Source organism: Sminthopsis crassicaudata, chromosome 2, assembly GCF_048593235.1.
Source record: "Sminthopsis crassicaudata isolate SCR6 chromosome 2, ASM4859323v1, whole genome shotgun sequence".
Lineage (NCBI taxonomy): Eukaryota > Metazoa > Chordata > Mammalia > Dasyuromorphia > Dasyuridae > Sminthopsis > Sminthopsis crassicaudata.
The window spans coordinates 495,655,048-495,681,166 of NC_133618.1; the positions used below are offsets into that span (position 1 = coordinate 495,655,048).

The 26,119-nt window shown below is 38.4% G+C and overlaps 1 protein-coding gene across 1 annotated transcript in view; it reads left to right on the plus strand.

The window, feature by feature from the left end:
- The window catches only part of PDYN (prodynorphin), a 58,246-nt gene extending 32,423 nt beyond the window's left edge, over positions 1-25,823 (plus strand). Inside the window, exons 2-6 of the mRNA XM_074293612.1 lie at positions 1,219-1,287; positions 11,855-11,937; positions 12,053-12,834; positions 22,457-22,604; positions 23,128-25,823. Coding sequence (XP_074149713.1) covers positions 22,476-22,604; positions 23,128-23,775 — 777 coding nt within the window. The 5' untranslated portion in view covers positions 1,219-1,287; positions 11,855-11,937; positions 12,053-12,834; positions 22,457-22,475 and the 3' untranslated portion in view covers positions 23,776-25,823. The remainder of the gene's footprint in view (positions 1-1,218; positions 1,288-11,854; positions 11,938-12,052; positions 12,835-22,456; positions 22,605-23,127) is intronic.
- Positions 25,824-26,119: the final 296 nt, after the last annotated feature.

A 26,119-nucleotide genomic window follows, 5' to 3' on the forward strand; every position in this document is an offset into this window, starting at 1 on the left:
ATGCCAACACTAGAAAGGTTAGGGGTTACAACACAATTGGCAGGGTTGGAAGAGATTTTAAAACAGGATACATTAAATGTCTGAGAAGAAAGGATCTTAAAACATAAAATATCATATCAAGAAGAAGCCATAAAACACAGAACACAGAATATTAGAGATAGGGGGAACCATAAAATGTGGAATATGGCTGAATAGTCACAATATATAGGGAATTGACACAAACATGCAATACTAAAAATTATTCTCTAATGGTTGGTGATAGTTCAATATGATGGATAAGAAATCTGGGCTTGGAAATAGAAAGGCCTGAGTTTAAATCTTACTTCCAACAAGTATTAGCTGAACAACCATAAGTAAGTCATTTAAGTTATCTTGTCTCAGTTTCCTCATATGAAAAATGAAAAAAATAACAGCATACTCCTTCAGGGTTGTTGTAAGAATCAAATAAGATAATCAATGCAAAGCGATTTGTAAACATTACAAGTGCTGCATAAATATTAGCTATTATTTTTGTTAGTATAAATGTCAAAAGTATAGGAACAAAGTTTTATTTAAATTTTTTTACATAATTTGTTTTTTTAATCACCATAATTTCACAATATATTCTTCTCCTGTCCCAGAGACAGCTATTCATAGGACAAGAATTCAATTGATAAGAGAAAAAAGCATTTAAACAAAACTAACAAAACAGTAATCAATAATATCTACTGTGTTCTTTTTCCATAGTTTGTCACCTTTCCTCAGAAAGGAGGAAGGTACATTCTTCTATTTCTGCAAATAAATAGTTCTCAAAAGAAAAATTGTAAATTGTAAATGACAGCATATTCATATACTCCAAATTTCAGAGAAATGAAAATGAACTCATATCTCAGAGTTTATCTCACATCATACAAATTGGCAGAGATAATAAAATATTAGAATGGTGAATGTTGGAGAGTTTGTGAGGCATCTTTCTGGTGAAGTAGAAGGGCCCAACCATTCTGGATTTTAATTTGGGATTACGAAAGGAAAGCAATCATACCACATATATGTTTAGATCCACTCATTAATGGGGATGCCCCCAAGAAAGTCAAAGACAGAAACAAAAGTTTGAGATATACTAAAATATTTGTAGCAGCTCTTTGGTGGTAGTGAAGAGATGGAAACAAAAGGATCAATAGGGGAATGAATGAATGAAAAAGTAAGGATGAATGAATGAAATGGAATATTATTTTGCAGAAAAGTTATGATGAATATGAAGAATCCAGAGAAACATGGGGAAATCTGAATGAATGGATACAGAAAAAAGTAAGTTGGGCCTAGAATACAACAAGATATGTGTTGGTAAGTAAACAATGAAAAATTAATCAATGACGATCCAGAGAAAAGATAAACATATTTCCTTCTTCACAGTAGGGAAGTGGGGGATTATCAGAATAAAATAATGTATACATTGTCAGATAATGTTACCATAGCTACTATTTTTGCTTAATTGTTTATCTTTGTCATAAGAAAGAGTTCACTTGGCAGCTGGGTGTCAAGTGGAGAGTGCTGAACCTAAAGTCAAGAAGACTCCCGACTTTGAATCTTGCCTCATACACTTGCTAGATGAGTGATCCTGGATACACGCTTAACCTTTCTTAATTTTAGTTTCCTCATTTGAAAAATGAGAGCAATAATAGTGCCTACCTCCTAGGGGTATTATAAGTTTAAACATGATAACGTGTAAAGTGCTTTGCAAACCTTAAAGTGCTAATGATTATTATTGGGGTGAAGAAGATGAAATACTGATGTAAAAATAAAAGATGTCAATAAAATACATCTTTTTTTTTTTTTTTAACATTTTTTTATTTATTTAGAATTTTTTTCCACAGTATAAATGCATGAGTAATTTTTAAAAATAATATTATCCCTTGTATTCATTTTTCCAAATTATCCCTCCCTCCCTATACTCCCTCCCCCTGATGACAGGCAATCCCATACATTTTACATGTGTTACAATAAAACCTAGATACAATATATGTGTGTAAATACCATTTTCTTGTTGCACGTTATGTATTAGATTCTGAAGGTATAAGTAACCTGGGTAGATAGACAGTAGTGCTAACAATTTACATTCACTTCCCAGTGTTCCTTCTCTGGGTATAGTTATTTCTGTCCATCATTGATCAACTGGAAGTGAGTTGGATCTTCTTTATGTTGAAGATTTCCACTTCCATCAGAATATATCTTCATACAGCATTGAAGTGTACAGCGATCTTCTGGTTCTGTTCATTTCACTCAGCATCAGTTGATGTAAGTCTCTCCAAGCCTCTCTGTATTCCTCCTGCTGGTCATTTCTTACAGAGCAATAATATTCCATAACCTTCATATACCACAATTTACCCAACCATTCTCCAATTGATGGACATCCATTCAACTTCCAGTTTCTAGCCACTACAAAAAGAGCTGCCACAAACATTTTGGCACATACAGGTCCCTTTCCACTCTTTAGTATTTCTTTGGGATATAAGCCCAATAGCAGCAATGCTGGGTCAAAGGGTATGCACAGTTTGATAACTTTTTGGGCATAGTTCCAAATTGCTCTCCAGAATGGCTGGATTCTTTCACAACTCCACCAACAATGTATCAGTGTCCCAGTTTTCCCGCATCCCCTCCAACATTCATCATTATTTGTTCCTGTCATCTTAGCCAATCTGACAGGTGTGTAGTGGTATCTCAGAGTTGTCTTAATTTGCATTTCTCTGATCAGTAGTGATTTGGAACACTCTTTCATATGAGTGGATATAGTTTCAATTTCATCATCTGAGAATTGTCTGTTCATATCCTTTGACCATTTATCAATTGGAGAATGGTTTGATTTCTTATAAATTAGGGTCAGTTCTCTATATATTTTGGAAATGAGGCCTTTGTCAGAACCTTTAACTTTAAAAATATTTTCCCAATTTGTTACTTCCCTTCTAATCTTGTTTGCATTAGTATTGTTTGTACAGAAACTTTTTAGTTTGATGCAATCAAAATCTTCTATTTTGTGATCAATAATGATCTCTAATTCTCCTCTGGTCATAAATTCCTTCCTCCTCCACAGGTCTGAGAGGTAGACTATTTTCTGTTTCTCTAATCTATTTATTATCTCACTCTTTATGCCTAAATCATGGACCCATTTTGATCTTATCTTGGTATATGGTGTTAAGTGTGGATCCATATCTAATTTCTGCCATACTAATTTCCAGTTTTCCCAACAGTTTTTTCCAGATAATGAATTTTTATCCCTAATGTTGGAATCTTTGGGTTTGTCAAAGATTAGATTGCTATAGATGTACCCTTTTTTGTCCTTTGTATCTAATCTGTTCCACTGATCTACCGGTCTATTTCTTAGCCAATACCAAATGGTTTTGGTGACTGCTGCTATATAATATAGCTTTAGATCAGGTACACTTAGACCACCTTCCTCTGAGTTTTTTTTCATTAGTTCCCTTGCAATTCTTGACCTTTTATTCTTCCATATGAATTTTGTTGTTATTTTTTCTAGGTCATTAAAATAGTTTCTTGGGAGTCTGATTGGTATAGCACTAAATAAATAGATTAGTTTGGGGAGTATTGTCATCTTTATTATATTCGCTCGGCCTATCCAAGAGCATTGAATGTCTGTCCAATTATTTAAATCTGACTAATAAAATACATCTTTACAAAAAAGGAAATAGAATTATGGAGTGTTAGGATGGGAAGACCCCTTATAACAGGGGTAGGGAATCTTTTTTCTATCAATGGCCATTTGGATATTTGTGACATCATTTGTGGTTCATACAAAATTATCAGCTTATAGAATTCAAAACAGTGGGAGGAGGTTTTACCTAGTTTTTACCTTATCATTACCTGTGGTTGCCTTAGCAAATAATTTCATGGGCTTTATATGGCTCACAGGCTGGACATTTCCCTTCCCTTTCTTAGCTGGAAGAAAACTTGGAGACCATCAAGTCCTATTCCATAACTTTATAAAAGAGCTTGAGTCCCAGATTTGACCAAATCCACACAATGAGTCATTCATTTGATTCAGTTCTTATTTCTTCATGGGGTTGTGTGGTTTCAAGATTAATCTCCACATGTGTGGGCCACATGTCAGACAGCACAGATTAGAATGAGATGGTATTCTTTTTGGGGGGGGAGAAGGGAAAGGAGTAGTGGTGAGGCAATAGTGGTTAAATGACTTCTTGAGGGTCACACAGCTAATAAGTATGAAATGTCTGAGGCCGCATTTGAATTCAAGACCTTCTCTATCCAATGCACCACCTAGTTGCCCCAGAATGAAATGTTATTCTGCAAAATCATCACCAAAACCCCTCAAATAGTAGTATGGCAACCCATTATCACTGGGAACTTACTTGCTTCTGTCTGTTGAAAACTGACATAAACAGATGCCTGAGCATCCCAATTCTGTCCACTAGGAAATATTGTTTATCCTCAACTTGTTAATGCTCAGAATTTGGAGATAGTCACACAGCATCAGGCTATATTCCATCCTATCTGGCAGTGTGAACAAGCTAACAGATTCCCCTTTTTTCCCCCAGACTCATCTCTTCTGCAGAAATCTTCCTCTCAGGGAGATGGGTATCTTTCTCATCGGGAAATGAAATATCATTATCATTCATTCCCTCTTGGAAATAAACAAGTATTTGTTGCTTTAGAATGAGCCCAAGAGAAGCATCTGGACTTTTTGAATAAATTATATGTTGTAAAAGGCTGCCTTCGGGGTATTAGCTTGTGTGGTTTCTAGTATTCCCAGCAGTGAGAGCTGCTATTGCTTTGTTGCTTCCGAGATAGGATCTCTTCAACTTGTGTGAAAAGGTCACCCATGCTAACGTAGAGTCTTTCTTAATGCAAAACACAACTCTTTCTGTCTCCTCCTGTAATAATATGAACCACAAGTGGTTCTCTTTGTGCAGGTGTAGGGAATATATGTGATTTACAGAATATTAGGGCTGGGAGGGAGCCCTCGAGCATAGACTGTTAGAATATAGAACACAAAATTGATGGAGCTGGGAGAGAACTTGGAATAGAAAACATTACACTATAGAATAAAGACTATCAGGACTAGGAAAGGAGCTTGGTGACTTTCCAATCCAAGCTCCATTTTACAAAAGAGGAAAATCAGACTCTTCACAGCATATTTTGCTACTACAGATGAAAACGTGGCTATGTAGTTATAATGAGCTCTTGTTGCCTATGTAGGAAGCCCCTTGAATTTTGGCAAGTAGTTATTTTACACAGAAGGGAAGGGAAGGTTGCTGGGAGACATCCCCCTTCCCTCCCCAGACGGATGAGAGAGAAAGAGAGAGAAGGTAAAAATAGCACCTTCTTCAAATACCAGACTACAAGTAATACGTGAGAGGTGCCATTTTTGTTAATAGTTTCAGAATGGCTGCTCATTGTGATGACTATTCAGGAGAATATCACTCATTGGCTGTTCAATTCAATAAATTTGACCTAGTATATAATGAAGAGTATTTGATTTCTAGCCCCCATTTCTTCTGCCACTAACTAGCTAGGGGCCAGGCTTTTCCTTTTTCTGATCTTTAGTTCTCTCTTCTTTAGAATGAAAAGGTAAGAGAAATTCACTAAACTGTGTCGCTAAATTTTGATCCCAGTTATATCACTATTAGACATAAGATCAAAGAGAAAAAGGATCCATAATTTAAGAAAATATTTATAGCAACTTTTTTGTTATTGTAAAAGGCCAGAGGGCAGCTACATGGCACAGTGCATAGACTGTCAGACATGGACTTGGGAAAACTCTACTTTCTGAGTCGAAATCTAGCCTCAGAATCTTACAGTGTGACCCTAGGTCAGTCACTTAAACTTGTTTGCCTCAGTTTCCCCATCAGAAAAATGAACTAGAGAAGGAAATAGCCAACCACTCCAGTATCTTTGCCAAGACCCCAAATAAGATCATGAAGAGTTGGACAACTGAAAAATGACTTAACAATAGCAACAAAGAACCAGAAGTTAAGAGGCTTTCTTCATCAATTGGAGAATTTATTGTGTTTGCATATTAATTCAAGGGTACTCTTTTTCTTTTCTCTTCTTTCCTCTTTATTTTTTCTTTCTCTTTCTGTCTCCCTTCCTTCGCTTTTTCTTCCTTTTTTATTTCCCTCACTCCCTCCCTTTCTTTCTCCTTTCCTTCCTTCCCTTCCCTCCCTCCCTCCTTTTTTTCTCCCTCCCTTCCTCCTTCCTCCCTCCCTCCTTCCTTGCCTCCCTCCCTCCTTCCTTCCTCCCTCCTTCCTTGCCTCCCTCCCTCCTTCCTTGCCTCCCTCCCTCCTTCCTTCCCTCCCTCCTTCCTACCTTCCTTCCCTCCTTCCTTCCTTCCTTCTTTCCTTCCTTCCTTCCTTCCTTCCTTCCTTCCTTCCTTCCTTCCTTCCTTCCTTCCTTCCTTCCTTCCTTCCTTCCTTCCTTCCTTCCTTCCTTCCTTCCTTCCTTCCTTCCTTCCTTCCTTCCTTCCTTCCTTCCTTCCTTCCTTTCTTCCTTCCTTCCTTCCTTCCTTCCTCCCTCCCTCCCTCCCTTCCTTCCTTCCTTCCTCTGTGTTATTATAAATCTTGAGTCCATAGTCTTTCTATCAATAAGAGATACAGTTCTACTTCCTAAAAAAATTCATGTTATATCAGTAGAATCTGCATAATGATGGTGTGTTTAAAGAAGGTATTATAGTATAGAACACTGAGTTTGGAGGTAGTAGGCTTGGGTTTAAATTTTGATTTTGCTATTTTTTAGTTATGTGATTTCAAGCAGATAATTTCCACAATTTTGATTCCACTTTCATCAACTATAAAATATAAGAACTGAAGTAAAAATTGTTAAGTGAAAGAACTGAACTAGATAACCTCTAAGTCCCTTCCAGATCTATATCCTGTTAGGTTTTGAACTCCCAAATGGGGTTACTTTTGACTTAACACTGGCATTGACAAGTTGGATTCTCAGAGCAACTGTCATTACAATTGTGATTGCTTCCACGGTTCTTGGGGTGATGGTGATGATGGTAATCTTGTTGGTGACTATCCTTTTTAACCTTAATTCACAAACTCTTACTAATGTGTTTTCCCTTAACAATCACCCAATAGATCCAATTCTTTAGTAACAAAGATAGTTACTCAAATGACATAGCAGAAACAGTAATTACAAAGTATTTTTTCCTAACTACATTTTCTCACAAATTCAGAGCCTGTGAGGGGAAGAGTGAGTACTCTATGTAACATGTAATAAAATGTCATGATGTTAGTGATGGATAAGTTTAGAATCTCAGTTGTACGGGCAACTTGACTGGGCTTACTTCTCATATGATACAATGTCTTCACTAGATTGATTAGTTTGTTGCTGGACTGGTTCAAGTACATCCCTTGGCTGTTATGCTGGTTCTTCATCAGGCACAGATACCAATGAGCCAGGCATATTGTTTGGCTATTGGGAATGACTGCTGCTTGGCTGAACCAAGGAGAGTCATTGGATTGTTGGATGGAGCCAGGAGCTACTCTGATAGGGCTAGAATATGCAATGCTTTTTCTAGTTGGAGTGCTACCATACTTTTTCACTGAGGTAATAATAGTTAAGCTAGAATTAATAGAAGCCTCTTCTCTTTGATGCCCTCAGAGCCAAACTTAAGGTTTATTACTTCCAGACAAGAAGTGGGCAAAAAATTTCACATTTTTTCTTAGTTCTGATCAGTTCCTACAGGCAGGGACTCTTCCCTGGCTTATGAGGCTGTGTCCTGATTCAATCAATTATACTTCTAATGCTCTTTATAGGGTCTTATGCAATTAAGTGACTTGGGACAAAGATCTAGACTCTAGAGACAATTTCATGATTTTGATGGCCTCTTCATTTTCAATTGAACTATTTAAGCTCCTCAATTGTGGAATGCTTCTCTCTTATCCTAAAAAGACTTCCAATTTATTTTTAAATGACTATACTTTTTCATTCTTTCTAAACTTTACCTTTGCCAAAGTCTTTCGGGATACACTATTACATATTATTAGGTCGTCCTCTCTCTAGCTCTGACATTTTGTGTTCTGTGTCCCAAGGTCCCTTTAACTTTGATGCTCTGTGCAATGTGTTTTGAATATTATATAAATTCTATATTATATGAATTCTATAAAATTGCTCCAACTTTTATTAAGTATATAATGGCACAGGACCCTGTATTAGATACTAGGGGAGATAGCAAAGATTAATTAACCATGGTTCTTACCCTCATGGAGTTTATGGTCAAGAGAAGAAGATGTCAAGTATTCAAGTAGCTGCAATATAAAATGTGCAAAAAAGATTGCAAATTAAATGCAAGACTTTTAAGATTGTAAATTTAGAACTGGAAGGAACCCCAGAGATTATCCAGTCTAACCCTCTCAGCTATAAATATAAATTAAAGTCTGAGGAAATAAATATTATTTCCAAGTGGAAAGATCAAACTTTATGGAGGAGTTGCTATTTGAGTTAGACTGTGAAGAAGGGGTAGAATTTCAGTATTTAGATATAGGAGTGAAGGTCATTCTAGGTTTAGGGAATAGCAAAATCAGAAGAAAGGGGAAATTGGGGATGTGTAAATGGTACATAACCAAGTTTGGCTGAACATATAGTAGACAAGAGGGAGTAGTGTGAGAAAAGACTCATTAGGGAGATTGAGGTGAGACTGTGCAGAGCCTTGGATATCATACTAGAGAATTAATAATGTTTCATAGGCAATGGGTAATCACCAGAAGTTTTGAGCAGAGTAGTGAAGTGATGAGAGCAGTGCTCAAGATTACCCTGGCAGCATATCTACTGTTTGGATTAGAGAAGGTGAGATGGGAAGTTCCTTTTGGATGCTCTTTCTTGTTGGCCTATGATTGCTTTAGAGGAGTAACTCAGACCAGGAGGGTATCTCCGTGATTTTGAATGCTTTATAGTTACCATTTAATGGAGGATTATAGGGAGAGAATGAATGGGAAAAATCTGAATCTACAAGAAAAGGGAGATGCTATTGGTGTGTTCCATACTTTAGCAAGAGAAAAATAATGAGAATCTGTAGCAATTCTAAGAAAACATGACTGGGCCAGTGTGGTAATATTGAATGGAGCCCTCATGATGTGAAGATCATAATGGAAGAAATACTGAATTTGGGGTCAGAGGTCAGTGGTTTGACTCTAAGCTCTGCTCTTGGCTGCTTATTTTTTAATTCTCTGGGTTTCTTATCTGAACTTTAAAAAGGTAGTTTTTCCTCTAAGTTCCCTTTTAGGGCTATGATTCTGTCCTGGCTTTTACACTTTATTATTAAGTTATTTCAGTTATGTCTGACTCTTTGTGACCCCAATTAGGCCTTTCTTGTAGTAATTCTGGAGTGGTTTGCCATTTCCTTCTCCAGCTCATTTTACAGAAGAGGAGGCAAACAGGGTTAAGTAACTTGCCAGGGTCACACAATAGCTAGTAAGTGTCTGAGTCTAGATTTGAATTCATGAAGATGAGTATTCCTGAATGTAGGCCTCGTGCTCTATTCATTGTACTACTGAGCTGTCCTCCTTTCATACTTACTGGATATATAAACAGGGGCAAATAATGTCATCTTTCTGAGCCTCAGCTTCCCCATCTGTAAAATGAGAAGCATAATATTTATATAACCTGCCTCCCAGGGAGCTGGCAGAGAAGCACTTTAGAAATAAGCTATCATTAATGATAAAAATTACTCCATCTTTCCTACAGCTTAAGGAAAGAAAACAGAAGAAATTCTTATCAACTTCATGAACCATTTGTTAGTCGCTGTTATTAAAAGTCTGGAGGAGGAAGAGGTTCAAATAAAAAAAAAAAAAAACTCAGATGAAGATTATCCATAGATTTATTTTAACCATCATGTTCCCTTCCTAAGTTCTTTGGATAATTGTCAGAGTTGACTGTATGTCCCTATTTCTAAAGCTTCCTGCTCCTGCTGACTCCCAAGCACAGAAGCCATTATATTCTTGTCTCTGAGTCTTTGTCTACTCCAGGGTAATTATAAGAGCTTACTGCATAGGGGAAGAGGAGGAGGCGGAGGAGGGGGATTTTGTGCAGAGAGCAATGAGGCAAAGGGGAACCAGGAGCAAGAAGTAGAGTTGAATAGATAGTGAAGGTAGAAGCTTTACAATCTGTGAAAAAGTCCTTATTTCAAAGAGGCAACAGAGGGCCATTGGTGGGGAGAGAAAGGCATCTAGAACAAAGAATGCCAAGTAGATGAGGAAAGATCATAGAATGGTCCACAGAACATGAAAGTTTGAAGAAATCCTAGCATACAGAACGTGAGAACTGAAAGGAACCCCAGAAATAGAAAGTGAGAATTGGGAGGGACCTCAGGACATAGAATGTTAAAGCTAGAAAAGACTTTAAAATATTGAAGGCCAAAAATGAGCAGTATGGGACAGAATGTTAGAATGGAAGAATCATTAGAACATTGAACTTATATCTAGCACAATAGAGGGAGACATCATCGAACAGGAAGACCAAGTGATTTTCCCAGTTATACAGCTCCATAAAAAACAATGGAGCTAAGATTTTAGCCCAGGTTTCTAGACTTGCAGGTCCAGTGGTCTTCTCATTTTATTCCCCTGCCTTTCTAGAGGTTGCAACATCTGGGGAAGCTTGTCAATCAGCAGTTAGTGCTATAGGTTCTTTCTCTTTGTTGTCTTGTAGCCACACATAGTCCCCAGGCCCAAAAAAAGGCTCTTATTGGAAAGATACACAGAAAAAAAGCCCATTCTGAAACACTTGGAGAAATCAGAAGATGTTTTGCCTTAAGAAGAGAAAATTTGGCAGGGACACAAGGGCTGCTTTCAACTATATGAAGGGTTGTCATGTGAAGGAGAGGTCAGATTTTTGTTTGTCCCCAAAAGGATCAATGAGTTTAAGTTTCAAAAAGGTAATTTTCATTTCCCTATAAAGAAAAACATCCTAAAATTATCATTCAGTCATTTCAGATTCTTTGTGACCCCATTTGGGACTTTCTTGATTTGCCATTTCCTTCTCTAGCTCATTTGACAGTGGAGAAAACTGAGGCAAACAGTGTTAAATGACTTGTCTGGGGTCATACAGCTAAGAAGTGTCTGAGGCCAGATTTGAACTCTGGAAGAAGTCTTATTGACTCTAGGACTTGCACTCTATCTACTATGCCATGCAGGTGCCCTAAAATTATACTTATTTAAAAGTGATATGGGATATCTCAGGAAGTTCCCCTCCTCTAGAGATCTTCATTTGGAAGCTTTAAGTCAGGAGTGACTTATATAGAGTATTCTTATTCAGGTACAGGTCAGACTAAATAGTCTCAAGTCTCCTTTCTATTCTTAGTTTCTATAATTCTGAGGAGAGTCAATTGCAGTTCAATGGAAAGTGATTCTATTATTATAATATAGAATTTCCTCTCTGTGAGGTAGAAGAATTATTATTCTTATTTTACAGATGTGGAAACTGAGGGTCAAAAGAAATGAAATCACACAGCTACTTGAACTTAAGTCAGAGTTTTTGTTAATTTGTTTCTTTTTGTTCTATTTTAATAATACCATACTGAATCTTCTATTTGGATGCTTTGATTGATCTAAGGGATGTTTTTTGTTCTCAGCTTTTGTTGTTTTCTTTTTTGGTGGATGAGAAGTATACCCCTTTCCAAGACTGAAGATCACTTAGCAGCCAAAAGACAGCATAGGCCCTGAAAGAACAATATCTGAGATAGTACAATAGATAGAGCATTGAACTGGCAGTCCAAAAAAGACATGGATTCAAGGCCTAGCTTCAACAGGAACCAACCTTATGACCAAATAATTTCGTGTCTCTTAGCCTCAGTTCCCCCTTCTGTAAAATGGAGATGATCCCACTTACTCTGCTTCTTTCCCAGCATCGTGAGGGAAGTGCTTCAGAAACTATGAAATACAAGAGCATTTTAAGTGGGTGCACAGGCAACATGAATAAATATAACAGGTATGTACTTTTAGCCGTGGAGTAGGTGCAGAGGCACGTTATTCTCAGTCCATATTTTGAGGGGGATTCAAACATTCAATGCTGTATTTTCAGCTTTATCCATTTTGTTTTGCAGCCAGGGAAGACTAAACAGTCAGTTCCAGACAGCTTGGAATCATCATGTTTCCATGAGGGTTGGTGTGCCTGGCACGGTCTCACACTTGTTCCTTCAGAGCCTGCTAGCAGAGGCTTACAAACCCCCGGGCACACACATGAATGTGCCCACATGTGAACACCTACACTCACAGTTGTACATGGGCACACGGCCCATTCCACCTCTCCATGTGGATACACATGTATGAAGCAGCACATACTTGGGTGTCTGGCTCTAAAATGGCACATTTCTTCTCTGACATGACTGCCTCTGTTCCCCTTCCCTCCCCCGGACTCCCTCCTCACTCCCCCACATCCCTGCCCTGAGCAGATGCCTATTGTGAAGTGTTCCAGGGGGTTTCAGTTGAAGGACCTAGGGAATGCTGGAGTTCTGTGCAGGGAGGTGTTGAGAGGTCTGTGTGCATCTGACTATTGTGAGCTGTCTTCCCCTATTGGCTCTGAAAAGCTTGTGCTGAGCTGGGTCTGCATGACAGGGGGAGGCTCCGTGTCAATAAAAAGAGGGGGAAACAGGCATCGGGACTCCAGTTTTGAGGAGGACCTTGCTGTCTGTCCATTTACAACCTCTGTTGCTGCTGCAGTGAGGAAGGCTGCTCAGGAAGGACAGCTCTTTCCTCTGACTCCCCGGACAAGACCATATTGAGGCTGGCAAGAAACCTGCAGGAGTTGGACCTCCTGTGTCATCAGAAAGCACACCTTCTGTGAGAAGGTGAGAAGCTTCTCAGGAACAAAGAGACACACAAACAGGTAAAATTTCAGCATGGACAGGAGCAGAGGGTGGGGAAGCATGGGATTTTATTTGTTTTTATTGATTTGTGCCTGGGGAGCTCAGGGAGGTTGGAAGCCAGTGGGAGTGACCCTCTGAAAATTTCACACTGAGGGCTCATTAGTAGTTCCAAGAATGATTTACTGAGTGTCTGTTCCCTGAAATTTCTATTTGAAATAAGTATATTCTTCTGTACGTGTAGCAGGTAACTCAGCTTTGCTGCCAACTACACTTTGTGGATGGCAGTCCTGGTGCTCTCTCAGCACTGGGATAAGACTGGTGTACTCTTAGTTTTGGGATACATTCAGCCAGCTTAATTTCTGTTTACCTTGTGCTACATTCAACAAGCTTGATGTTCTCTCTCTTGGCCAAATAGAATAGAGCATCTGGAGCTGATAAGCATTGCTCTGATGTCTGTAGTATTTTGTCATTTACACAGTGCTTTGCTCATGATACTTTGCTAGTAAGGAGGGCAAGTATTATTGTCCCCATTTCAAGATGAGGAAACTGAAACCCAGGGAAGGGACTGACTTCCCTAACATCACACAGTTGGTCATTGGCAGAATGAAGGCTCAAAGTTCTCTTGACTTCAAGTCTTGGAGACTCAGAGAATCAGAATGCTTTTTAAAAAATGCTTGGTGAGCTTTCCTATTGTTTAGATAACAGGGACCTGGGGTATTAGTGAGGTTCAGAAAATCGCTAATTGCCATGTACCACCAGTGGCCAACCTTTTTACTTGCCCCACAGTAATTTTTAATTACTCACAGTAGTATTTACTTCAATGCCTTGATTCTGAGTAATTGTGCAAAGTATGAAGCTTTTGTCTTTTTCTCAGTGGGCTCAGGAGGACAGATTCTAAAAGCAAGCATATTTGGAAATTATCCCCTTGTCTTTTCTTCCATGGTACTTGTCTTGATGAAAGCTGTAGAGTAACATAGAGAGAGTGACAGAGACAAGTTGGGGAAAAGGGAGGAAGAGAGTGGGAAACCTCCTGCTTGAATGAAAAAAAACTCAGACATATTTTTAAGTATATAGGATCCCAAACTTTTCCTAAGAAGAAAAGTTGAAAAGACTCTGAAGGGAAGGTTATAATTAGTCAGATAATACTGTGCAGTATTGGGTATTGGAAAGAATAGAAGATTAGAGCTAGGAGGGTGAGGTTTTAGTCCTAGCTTTGCTATAAACTAAGTGTGTAATCTAGGATAGAATCACTAAGAATTAAAAGCAAAATATGCTTAACATTCAAATTCTACTGGTGGTGGTAAGAGGCTTGTACTAGGATTCAGTAGGGGATGGTCCAGTTTTTGCTATAGACTTGCTGCATCACCACCTTGGATAAATCCCTTCCCTTCCCTTCCATGGACTTCATTCTCTCCAGTTCTCAAAGGAGGGACTTGGATGGATGATCTCTCATATTTCTTTTAGCTCAGATATTTTATGGTCTTTGTTCCAGCTCTAAAATTCTATGACCATGACTTGTTCTTCTCTGAGACTGTTTTTTCATCTGTAAAATGATGTGGATTGAACTAGATTAGCTCTCTGGTCCCTTTTTCTAAGGATAAACCCCAGCCCCCTTTTGCTTTCTCTAGTGTCTTTTATCAACAGTTTTCTAGTGCTTTACAAATATTCCTTAATCACATTCCCCTCCTGAAATATGCACAGCAGGGTAACAGATCTGATTTCAACACCCCTCCCACAGACAGAAAGACTTCATTCCCCATTATGCCTTTCATAGATTGATAAAACATATGCTTCTTTGTATTTCCAGGCTGACAGGGACTCCTGGAAGTGTCATTGTTACGTGTATCAGAATACCAATTTGCTTCTTTTATTCTTCTATTTCTTCTTTCTCTCATTCCTTTTTCTCAATTTTCTTTTTGCTTCTCCTTTTCTTGCCTTTTGGTTCTATTTCTGTAGGTCATTTATCTTGAAATACTCAGCTCAGATAAAGCCTGCGTGGGGTAGTTGGTACAGGAGCGGGTGAATTCCGTTTGTGGAGGAGGCTTTTGCCTGCTCAGTGACAGGTGATCAGGAGCCCACTGTTTTGCCCCCTGTGAGTTAGGGATGAACTAGATGGAACACAAATCCTGTGTCTTCTAGAAAGGGTGTGGGTGTCAAGGCTTACACTAATTCCTCTGAATGTTCCATGTAATTGACAATTTTTTAACTGATCAGGAAAATGGAACAGTTTTGTACGCTATTTGACCATCTGCGATCCCAGGTTGTCAGAGCTATGGGAGGAGGCCTCAGAACACAAAATATAGTTGTGACTTAGAAGAGAATGTAGAGTATATCAGATGAGATAAAACTTAGTCAGGGCTAAGAGGGAACCTTAGAATATGTAACATAGAAGGTAACATCTGGAAGGGAGCTTAGAACATAGAATATAGGATTTAAGAACAGGGGAAGACTGAATCTTAGAATATTAGAGTTTAAAAGCTTTAAGTGACAGTTTCACAGCTCTGAGCTTAAAGAGGCCTTACAGGCCACTTGGTCTAAATTTTCCCTAAATAGGAGCCCCAACTAAAGCATCCTTGACAAAAGGTTACCCAGCCTCTGCTTGAAGACTCCTAGTGATGGGGACCATAGAATGTAAAATGTTATCTCTTTAGAACCATATAATTTGGGGGACTTTAACTCTTTTTTCTGTCACGGATCCTTTTGTCAGTCTGGTGAAGTCTTTGTATCCTTCTTGGAATCATATTCATTACCTACAATGTTAAATTTCAATTAGAGATTAGTGAAAAATAAAGATTTTTTTCTCCATTAAAGTTCACAGATGCTCTGAAATATAACAACAACAATAACTAGAATTTAAATAGTACTTGCTAGATATTAGGACTAAGTGCTTTACAAATATCTCATTTGAGTCCTATGACAAGCCTGGGAGGAGGTAGTTGCTATTATTACCCATTTTACAGATAAGCTAATGGAAGCAAATAGAAGCTAAATAATGGACCCAACCTTCACACGGCTAGTTAAGTATCTAAGGCCAGAATTGAAATCAGATCTTCCTGACTCCTGTTTGTGGAGTGCTTTGTTAGGAGTCTTTAATTTAGTCCAATCCCACCATTTAACATCTAGAATGATGATAATCTCAAGTGTATTATTACCATGTTCAAGGTGACGAAGGTTGTAGATTTTAAAGCCTAGCCTCCTTGGAGCTTTAGAGACCTCAAAAATCAACAGCTCCATGCTCCTTCATCTGAGAGATACCCAGACTGAGAACCAGGGATTTGCTTAGGATTATCCAGTTAGCAAATGGCAGGGTAGCCTTGAACCCAGGTCCTCTGACTCCAAATGCAGAGCTCTTTCTACTCCCTGACAGATGGATGATAAACATTCTCTATCATCTAGCAAATCTGCATGTTCTGTGGCCCCCTACTGTTTCTTCTCTTTTATCTCCACCCTGAAATAAATTTTGCCTTCAAGATTTTGGAATCCTTTTTGAATGTTGGTTATTGATTGTCCCAGCCCAGGACTCTGGGACTCTCCACCATGGCCATTGTATTTTATTAGACGTCTTAAATCATTTTGATAGAAATCAATATTTGGGAGACAATTTCAAGAAATGTCAGAGAAAATATAGAGAATAACCTGTTTCTCTCACCCATTTTCATCAATTCCTGTCACTTTGGAACATAAATGACACGTTCTTCATCGGGACCGACAAAGAGCTAAAAATATTTAATGAAATAAAAATCTCTGCCAGCAAGGCAGGGCACATTAGGCACTAAACATTGACTCAGTGACTTTAAGGAAGCATGAGGGCTGAGTCCTTTTAAGCCTAATGCTGATCAAAGACTCCCAACTTCACACAAATTGATTTACTGGGGAGTGGAGTTAAATGGGCAGGGTCTATTTAGGACTCATGTTTCTGAAAGCTTTTGAATGTGCACCAGGGTCTCTGGGTCTCTAATATCTCTGCTCTGCCTGAAACTCAGGTCACTCTATACAAAGGGATGCTGGATATTTTTATCTAGCATTTCAATAGCCTTTTGCATTTCAGCCAATAGAAATACAAAGCAATTGAATTCAACATGTGTTTACTGAGCTTTTTCTATCAGCTTTGGGCTATGGTCCCTTAACTAACTGAGGCTAAAAGCTAGGCATCTAGGAAAGTAACAATGGAGAAAATGCTTATTTTTTAATGTACATTATGGAAATGTAAGCTTCCAAGGCAACAGGGTAGAAAAATTTTTTTTTCTATCATATCCTTTTTCCTTTCTACCCTACTTCTTCCCATCACTTTCATTCTACATGGTTCTTCTCTTGCATTAATTAACTTTTTTTTTTTCTCAGTTTAGTTCTTTCTCAGATTGTTTCTCTATTAGTCACTTCGATTGAACAAGTCTTTTAAAAATATTTATTACAGTGTTTATAATGGGCAGTTAGGTGCTACAATGAATAAAACACCAGACTTGGAGTGTGAGACCTCGAAGATTTGAGTTCAAATTTGATCTTAGACACTAGCTATGTGATGTTGGGCGGATCATTTAATCTTGTTTGCCTAAATTTCTTCATCTGTTTAAGTGAACTTGAGAGGAAATGACAAACCTCTTTGTCCAAAAAAAAAAAAATACTTCAAAGGGGGTCATGAAGAATTAGACATGACTGAAAAATAAAAATAGTACATAGAGCATAAGAGGCAGTTTGGTATAGCAGATAGAGAAGTGGCCTTAATTTCAGAAAAATGTGTTTAAGTTTCACCTCTGATACATATTGGTTGTGTTACAATTTCTCTGTGCCTTAGGCAACACTTCAAAACTATAAGTTGGAGGTGTCAATATCCTTTGGTAGGGGAGTTTTCTTGCTTGAAATTTCCTATTCCCAGAAATAATCATTTAGCACCAAAAAAGACTTTAGAGATAATCTAGTTTGATACTGTCATCTTGCAGATAAAGAAACTGAGGCTCAGAGAGATAAAATGACTTGCCTGAATTCGCAGAGCTAGCAAATTATAGAGTTAGGATTCAAACCTAGGTCCTCAGATTCCAAATTCTTTAATTTTGCCACTAACTCCCATGACTCAACTGGACAACTCTTTGCTCACCATTTTTTCCCTCACCCACTCTTCACTAACCTAAACCAGAACATACCCGATTTAGATGCCCTCCTTGGAAAAGGGTTATTTTAAAACTATTTTCAATTTGTGTGTAGTGATATTGACCTCTGCTCTATTGTTCTGTTGTTCTTTTCTCTGGATATTAGCCTGAAATGAATTTGTTGATGACCTCTCCCAGGCAGGGACTTCAGCTCTTTGTTTGCTGTGTCTCACCCATTATGAAGCTAAGTGATCTGTATGTTTGCCTCTCAATACAGATGGCAAATCATAATCCATCAGGTTTTCATGAATACTGAGAATACGAATAGGTCCATTGTTTCTCATTGACCTCCTTGATCCACTATGAACATAAAATGCTACCACGCCTGGTCCTGTGAGTGGTAGAAAGGATGCTGAATTTGTTTTGTCTTAGTAGAGATGAGTCTGGGAGTAATTAGCTTATCATTTAGCATCATTTCATATAGTAGCATTATTGGAACAGCATCATTTAGTGAAGAGAGTACTGGACTGGGATTCAATTCATTTACATCCACTAATAGCCCACATGTGCCAGGCACTGTGCTGGGTAAGGGAAATATGGAGACAAGAACTAAAGAGACCTTGTCTTCAAGGAACTTACGTGGGTGAGGGCAAGGTTGGGAGGGAACAGAGAGAAATAAATTTGTAAACAAACATATGCATAGTATATTTGTATATGTATATGTTTATGCATGCATAAACACATATCTATATCATTCTCTCAATATATTTTTATTATATATTATCCTTCTATATACATATACATACACGTACTATATCAATATGTTATATATGAGAGAGAGGGAAGGAGAGAGAGAAAAAAAGAAAGGGGGAGGGATGAGGGACAGAGGGGGAAGAAAGGGGAGAGAGGATGGGAAAGGAGAAAAGAGAAGGACAGAGACAATGGATGGGGGAAAGAAGGATGGGGAAAAGACAGTTAAAGAGAGAAAGAGACAGAGGGACAGAAATACAAAGACAGACATAGAGATGGAGAGAAAGGAGAGGCAGAGACAGAAGAGAAGAGAGACAGACAGAAAAAAGAGAGAAACAGAGATAGAGACAAAGACAGAGAAAATATAGATATATGTGACAAATAGACCATAATTTCAGAGTAAGGGAGGGAATTTACAACTGGAAGGGCCAAGTTAAGTCTTAGATGGGGAATAGCACATAATCTAAGTCTTGAAGCTATCTTTTAAGCTATCTATCTTCTATTCTTCTAAGACTTCCAAGAGGCCAGGAGTCAAAAGCAATGGAGGAAAGTTATATCTTGTCTGTAGATTACTTAAACATTGTTGTTTGCAAATCATCTTCCCCAACTTTTAAAATTTAAGGCAAAGGCTGTCATTTGCCTTTCTTTATATTCCCAAATTTAGCACCATATCTTGGTATACAGTGGTACTTAATAAATGCCTATTGACAGTCTGACACAGGAAATTTCACCCTGATGTTGCAAAAAACTTCTTAATAACTTTCTAATAGTGAACTGGGCTTCCTTGGGAGATAATGGTTTCCTCCTTATTGAAATTTTTATTCTCAAAAAGAGGAAGGATGACTACTTCTCAAGCAGATTATAATGGGGAGTGTGTGTATGTGTGTATTGTGGGGGATGGGTTGGGTTATATGGCTAGGTGTTCCCTTCCAATTCTAAAATTGTAATTCTGTGGGCTCACAAGAGAAACTTAATTCATCCATGATGGATATAATAATGCCTGTCTCACAGGATTGCTATGAGACTTAAATGAGATAGCATATAGAAAACATTTTATAGTTATAGTTAGAAAAATGCAATTTATTATCATCAAATCAATAATATATTCTTGAAATCTTAATGCAGTTATAAAAATGATCAGGCTTGGAGTCAAATGATTTGGGTTTATATTCCCTAGCTCAAGATCTTAACTTTTTTTTGGCTCATACAGCTAGTAAGTGTTAAATGTCTGAGGTCGAATTTGAATTCAGATCCTCCTAACTCCAGGGCTGGTACTCCATTCACTGTACTATATAGCTGCTCCAAATCTTAACATTTTGATGTCCCAGATCCTACTAGGAGTTTTTCTGGTGAAGATCGTGGACCCCCTTCTCAGAATAGTAATTTTCAAGAGACAAAACAGCATATATTGGATTGTAAAAGAAATCTGTTATATTGAAATAGTCATAAGATTTTTTTTTAAGTTCAGAGACCCCAGATTAAGAACCTATGACTCAGTCCAAATGCTTTATTTTATAGACAAAGAAATTGGAGCATAGAGAAATTAGAGCTATCTTTCTAAAATAACACAGGTGCCAAGTGGCAGAGCCAAGTTTTGAATCCAGAACTGCTGACTAATACTAAATTTGTTTTTAAAAAGAAACTGCCTTATAACAATGATATTTCTTTGAAAAGAAATATATGTGTATATGTCAAATGTATGTGTGTATACACATGCATACAGGGTATGTGTATATTCATGGTGAGCCCATAATGCGATACATATGTGTCATGCACATGTATCTTTTATATTTATTAGATATTCACATGTGTGCATATACAGGTTGTCCTCAAAACTTAAAACTACATTAAGAGTTTGGGGATATCCTGTGGTTGTGTGTGTATTTAAAATATTAGCTATAATAGTATTAGTTTACAGATAACACTCAATGTACATATTAGATTTTGTGAATATCTATACAATATACATACACATGCATGGGTGTGGAGTGTATGGATAGATAGCTATAGATAGATAGATATAAATATATGTATATTATGAAAAATAAATCCAACTGGAGGTCATGTACAGAATGATACAAATCATATTTGGAGGTAAAAGGGTGGCCTATATTTGGACCAAAACAGTAGTCATCCTCTCCCTACGATGTCTTCTCATGACTCACGATATAGTGTTCACGGTGACTCTGGACTCTTGAGGCTTCTGCCAGTAAAATATAATCACTGGCCCGTCTTACCAGGCTAATTAAGTACAAACCGAGAGATGGACTGTGTATTTATTGCCCTGATAAATGTAGAGAGGGAGAGTGATTAGGAGTTAAGCCCCTGGGAAGTGAAATGATTACTTTTTTGCTACAGCAACTTATAAAAAGCATCTCCTACAGCATGGAGGTGATCCATTCAGGTGCTATTTTGTTTTATAATAGATGTTTAGCCCAATTCACAGAAAAAGCCTCTGGATTGAGGGTGGCTAGTAGCTAGACCTTATGTTATCTATAGTCTTCTCCCAAAATAAGATCTCCATTTTCCCTTTTCATTCCCATTCACTGTCTTCCCTGAAATAACTGTGTTGGTTTTGGATTCCATTAATTCAAGGCCAGAATGGAGAGGAACTCAATGATTCTGTTACTTGAAGCCATGAATGGGACCACAGTAACAGTAATTAAGTATTTCATCAAATGAAAATGTATAAACATATCAGAAGAATACCTTTAGTCTTCAACTCTGTCTTCTCTCTCTTTCTCCCATGCTTTCTTTCCTGCCTTCCTCCTCATTCTCTGACAGGGTTCCAGTTTACCTCTTTCTTCCTTTCTTCCTTTCCTTTTTTTCCTCTCCTTTTCACTTCTTTTTTCCTCCTTTTTTCTGTCTATCACTTTTCCTTTCTTCTCCTCCTCCCTTCTCCTCTTTCCCCCTCTCATTTCCTGTTTATCTTCCCTCCCCTTCTCTCTCCCACACTTTCTATTTTTTTTTTTTTTTACTTCTCTCTTCCCTTTCTCCCTCTTCTTCTTTCCTTGATTTATCTTGAAATGAATTTGAAATAGTAAGTATTGCTGAGAACTCTGAGATTTCAGTGGAACAAACTTCATGTCCATCTGCTAACAAATGGATTCAAACTCAGAAATGTACTTCAGTTCAAGGTTTAAAGTAAGGTTACAATCTTTTCCGAGCACTTATGCAATCATTAACCATTAAAACTTGAAGAGACCACAGAAATCATTTAATTCAACATCTTAATTTTATAGAGAAAAACGTCTTACTCGCATTAGTGACAAAGCAGAGTCTAGAGTCCAGGAAACTGAGTTCTAGACCATGAATCTTTCCATTTGCTAATATGTGGTTTGGTCTTGGGCAAATTATGAATTCTCTCAGTCTCAGTTTCCCCATCTGTAAAATGAAAGAATCAGACTAGATTTTTTTTGCTCTGACATGACACACACACACACACACACACACACACACACACACACACACATATATATATATATATATATATATATATATATATATATTTTCTAAAGTCCCTCCCAGACTTAACATTCTGTGTTCAAAATTCCCTTCCACTGCTGACGTTCTATGTTTCTATGGTTCTAGAGTTGAAGAGGAAACATTGAATCCCAGAGATATTAGCAAGGAAAAAAAAAGGCAGGATTTGATGGCAGACGGATATAGATGAAGGGAGACAAGGGTCAAAAGAATACAACAAAGTGTTCTTTGGTATTTTTCAGATTTTCCAAAGACCAGAGGATAGCTTTTGGACCATTTGATGACCTTGTCTCTAATGTCTGTGTTTCTCTTTCTCTTGATACAGGAGGTGTTTCCAGAACAAAATGGAATGGCAGGTCTTGATTCTGATTCTTTGCCTCAGCACATTTCCCTCAGTCTCAGCTGACTGCCCAGCCCAATGCTCTATGTGTTCTGTGCAAACTCAAAACCTGGACAAGCCCATCAACCCATTGGTAAGTCTTGAGTATGTCATTGTTATTCTAAGTATTTCCCGGGACACAGATAATTGAACTGCACTGAAGAAAAATGGGGGAAGGTCAGCATAAAAAGGCCTGACCTATCAAATAATCAGATTGTTTTCCTTTGGGGGAGGGAGGAGGGTGAAAGGGAAGGCAATGGGGTTAAGAAACTTGCTCCTCAATAGTATGGGATATGTTAAGATTATCACAAAGGTCCTTCCCCTTCTGTATTGGAGAATTGAGGGATAACATATGAGTCTTCCCTCTGAAATGATCTCCAATTTGTCATATATATATATATTTGTATTTACAAACACACACACACATACATATATGTATACGGACACATATAGCTTGTTTATATATAGTCCTTTGCCTGTTGTCTTTGCCTTAGATGGCTGACAAGAGCTTTCCCTTTTTCTCTATATCCCAGGGTGAGTACAGTGTCTGGCACTTAGTAGGTGCTTAATAAATGCCTGTTGACTGACCGACTGTTGTCTTCTTGCTCCACGTGCAGACGTGTTTCCTGGAATGTCAGACCATCCTGACGTCTAACACGGAATGGGAGAAGTGTAAGAGCTTTCTGTCACTCTTCACTCCTTTTATGCTGGGTCTTCATGGGAAAGGAGAGCTTGGAGATATGTCGGTAACCTCTGAAGAACTGTACGGTGAGCAGATCAAGCCCTACCCGGAGCTCACCAAGACCATGGAGAAGTTTGCCAATATCCTGATGCAGGAGAACATCCAAGGCAGAGGCCCGAGCCACAAATACGGGGACCTCCTCCCCAAGGTGGATGAACGTGCAGTATCCGAGCTGATGGAGGATTCGCAGCAGTACCACAGAGCCTTGGAGGCTGGAGAGCTGGGCTACCCTAGCGAGGACGCAGCAGCCGCTTGGGAGGGCACCCCAAAGGATGAGATGAAACGCTACGGAGGCTTCCTGCGCAAGTACCCCAAGAGGAGCTCCGAGGTGCCGGGAGCCGGTGATGGCCAGGAGCAGGAAGATTTGCACAAGCGTTATGGAGGCTTCATGAGAAGGATCCGCCCCAAGCTCAAGTGGGATAACCAGAAGAGGTACGGAGGCTTTCTTCGGAGGCAGTTCAAAGTGGTGACGCGGTCCGAGGAAGACCCCAACGCCTACTCGGGGGAGGTCTCCGGCCTGTAAAGCTTCCCCTCCGCCCCAGCAGAAAAGAGCCCGGAGCTGACCTCCTTCTCGTCTGGACTAATTACATTCCCATACTTTGTGCTTGGCTGCATGTTTTATACGGAAGGAAGATCCAAGCCCGTTGCAGGGGTACCAGCCCATCCAAATCCCGCAGTGTCTAGTAGCAACAGGGAGACCATGTTGGTTTCCATCTCATTTTCCATTCATTTATAAATCTCACCACAACAGAACTGAGATTTCTTATCCTTGTGCTCCCAATATAAACTGACACAGACCAACAGAGGCACATACACTCACCCCCCCAAACCACACCCAGATACCTCCCAAATCAGTGGATTTCAATACCCCCCAATATCTCAGGTACTCTTAGATATATAATTCCTGAATTCCAGATAACAAAGTCCTCTAAAGTCCAGCTTCTTAAATTGTGGGTTAAAAGTCCAGATGGGGTTCCATAATTGAAGGTGAGGGTTGTGAAATTAAGATTTATTATCAGTAAATGTTTGATTTGTATACATATTTTATATACCTATATACCTGGAGTCATATAAAATTTCTTTATTGAAAAGGGGTTGCAAGTGGAAAAAGTTGAAAAGGTCTTCCTCTAAGAAATATACTCTAAATACTCTAGAGAATGTGAGGACCTGTACTATTCTCCACCATATATCTATCCTCTTAACAAATATTTAAGGCCTAATATGTGCAGTCTGCTATAGCTGCTGGAACAAAGGCAGATTTCAGTAAATTAACCTCCCTGTCTTCAACATAGGAATTCCTGCTCAGCTCTTTGTTAGTGCTCATCCAAAGACCTTTCTTAATTTATTCTCTAAAAGGAAAAGAATCTTGATATTCTTTGAATCTTGTATAATTCTGTTTGGAAATACATCCTGGAATAATGAGTTCCTTCTCTCTCCTTTCCCTGGCCAATTAGTAAGGGAAAAGGACCTAGAAGAAACTACAATTTTTGTTACCAATAATAATGTTGATTGAGGGGACATGAATGAATCAAGAACATGTGAAATATGCTTCCTTAAATATTTATGTAGAGTTGAATATGCATAGGGAATTTATGCTTGGATCAAGACTCATTTTGAGTTCCAAAACTTTAAGGGAAAGATTCAACAAACTTAAAATGCAAACCTGTTCCCTTGGCCCTCGTTAGTCTAATTAAAATGATCAGCATCCTTTTCCTACCCGAGATGAACTGTGGTGGATTCAGACTGATGAGGTGAGGAATGATCAGCCACTTGAGTCACCATATCAGCTGCTGAGAGACCACACCATATGGTCCACCATATGGGATTGACTTGGACTGAGGCCGTCTAGAAGCAACAGATAGAAAATGAAAGAATGCCTTAATGACCACCCTTTCCAACCAGCATCTCAAAAACAAACAAATCTGATGATGAAACAATTCAAAAGTCAAATAGTCTCCCTAGGCTCCTCAAGATGATGGCAATTGACCTTACAGAGCTATAGCCTTGAGAACCATAGAAGGCAGACTGAATCCTAGAATCTCAAGGAAGGAAGGAACCAAAGAAACGATTTAATCTAGTTCTTTACCTGAAGAATAAACTCTTTCTTAGCATCTTCTATAAGTGGTCATCCCCTTTCCATATGAGCACCTCTGCTGAAAGGAAACTTCCATCACCCAAAGTAACCCATTTCACCGTTAGTCAATTCTGAATGCTAGGAAGTCTTATTTTAAATTCAAATTTGCCCTCTAATAACTTTTCCCCATTTCTCCTTAAAAATTCCTCCTGGGTCCAAGAAGAACAAATCAAATGCTTCTTTTTCATGATAGTCCTTTTGTTAACTGAGGGCCAATGGTTTTGGATTTTGATGTAGTATACCAATTGCAGCCTAGCACAAATATTTATCCACATTTATTAAGTCTATCGTGATGTTCCTATTGTACAGTTTGTTTTCTTTCCTTTTAAAAAATTCAGTTTACATGACTAAACTGGAGTCTGATCTGTCTGAAATGAGACAGTATCATAACCCCCTTTCTTTTCTTCTGTATTATAAATAAAATGAAGATGCTAATAGCTCTTTCTGTGTCCCATAGGCTCTGTTCACAAAATCTTCCTTATTGGTAGCAGTATAAAGATAATTCTGGATTTTACTGTTACAGTCAATAATAGAATTATAGTTTTTAGAACTGTGAGGGGTCTTAGAGAACATGTGGTCTAATAGCCTCATTCTCACAGGTAAGGGAATTGAAATTTGGGCTTAAGTGACTTGCCCATGGTTATACTGCTAGTAAGTAGAAGAGGAAAGATTTGAATCAGGTCTTCTTAACTCCAAGGCATTTTATTCATAATTTCATGCTACCTCTCCATTG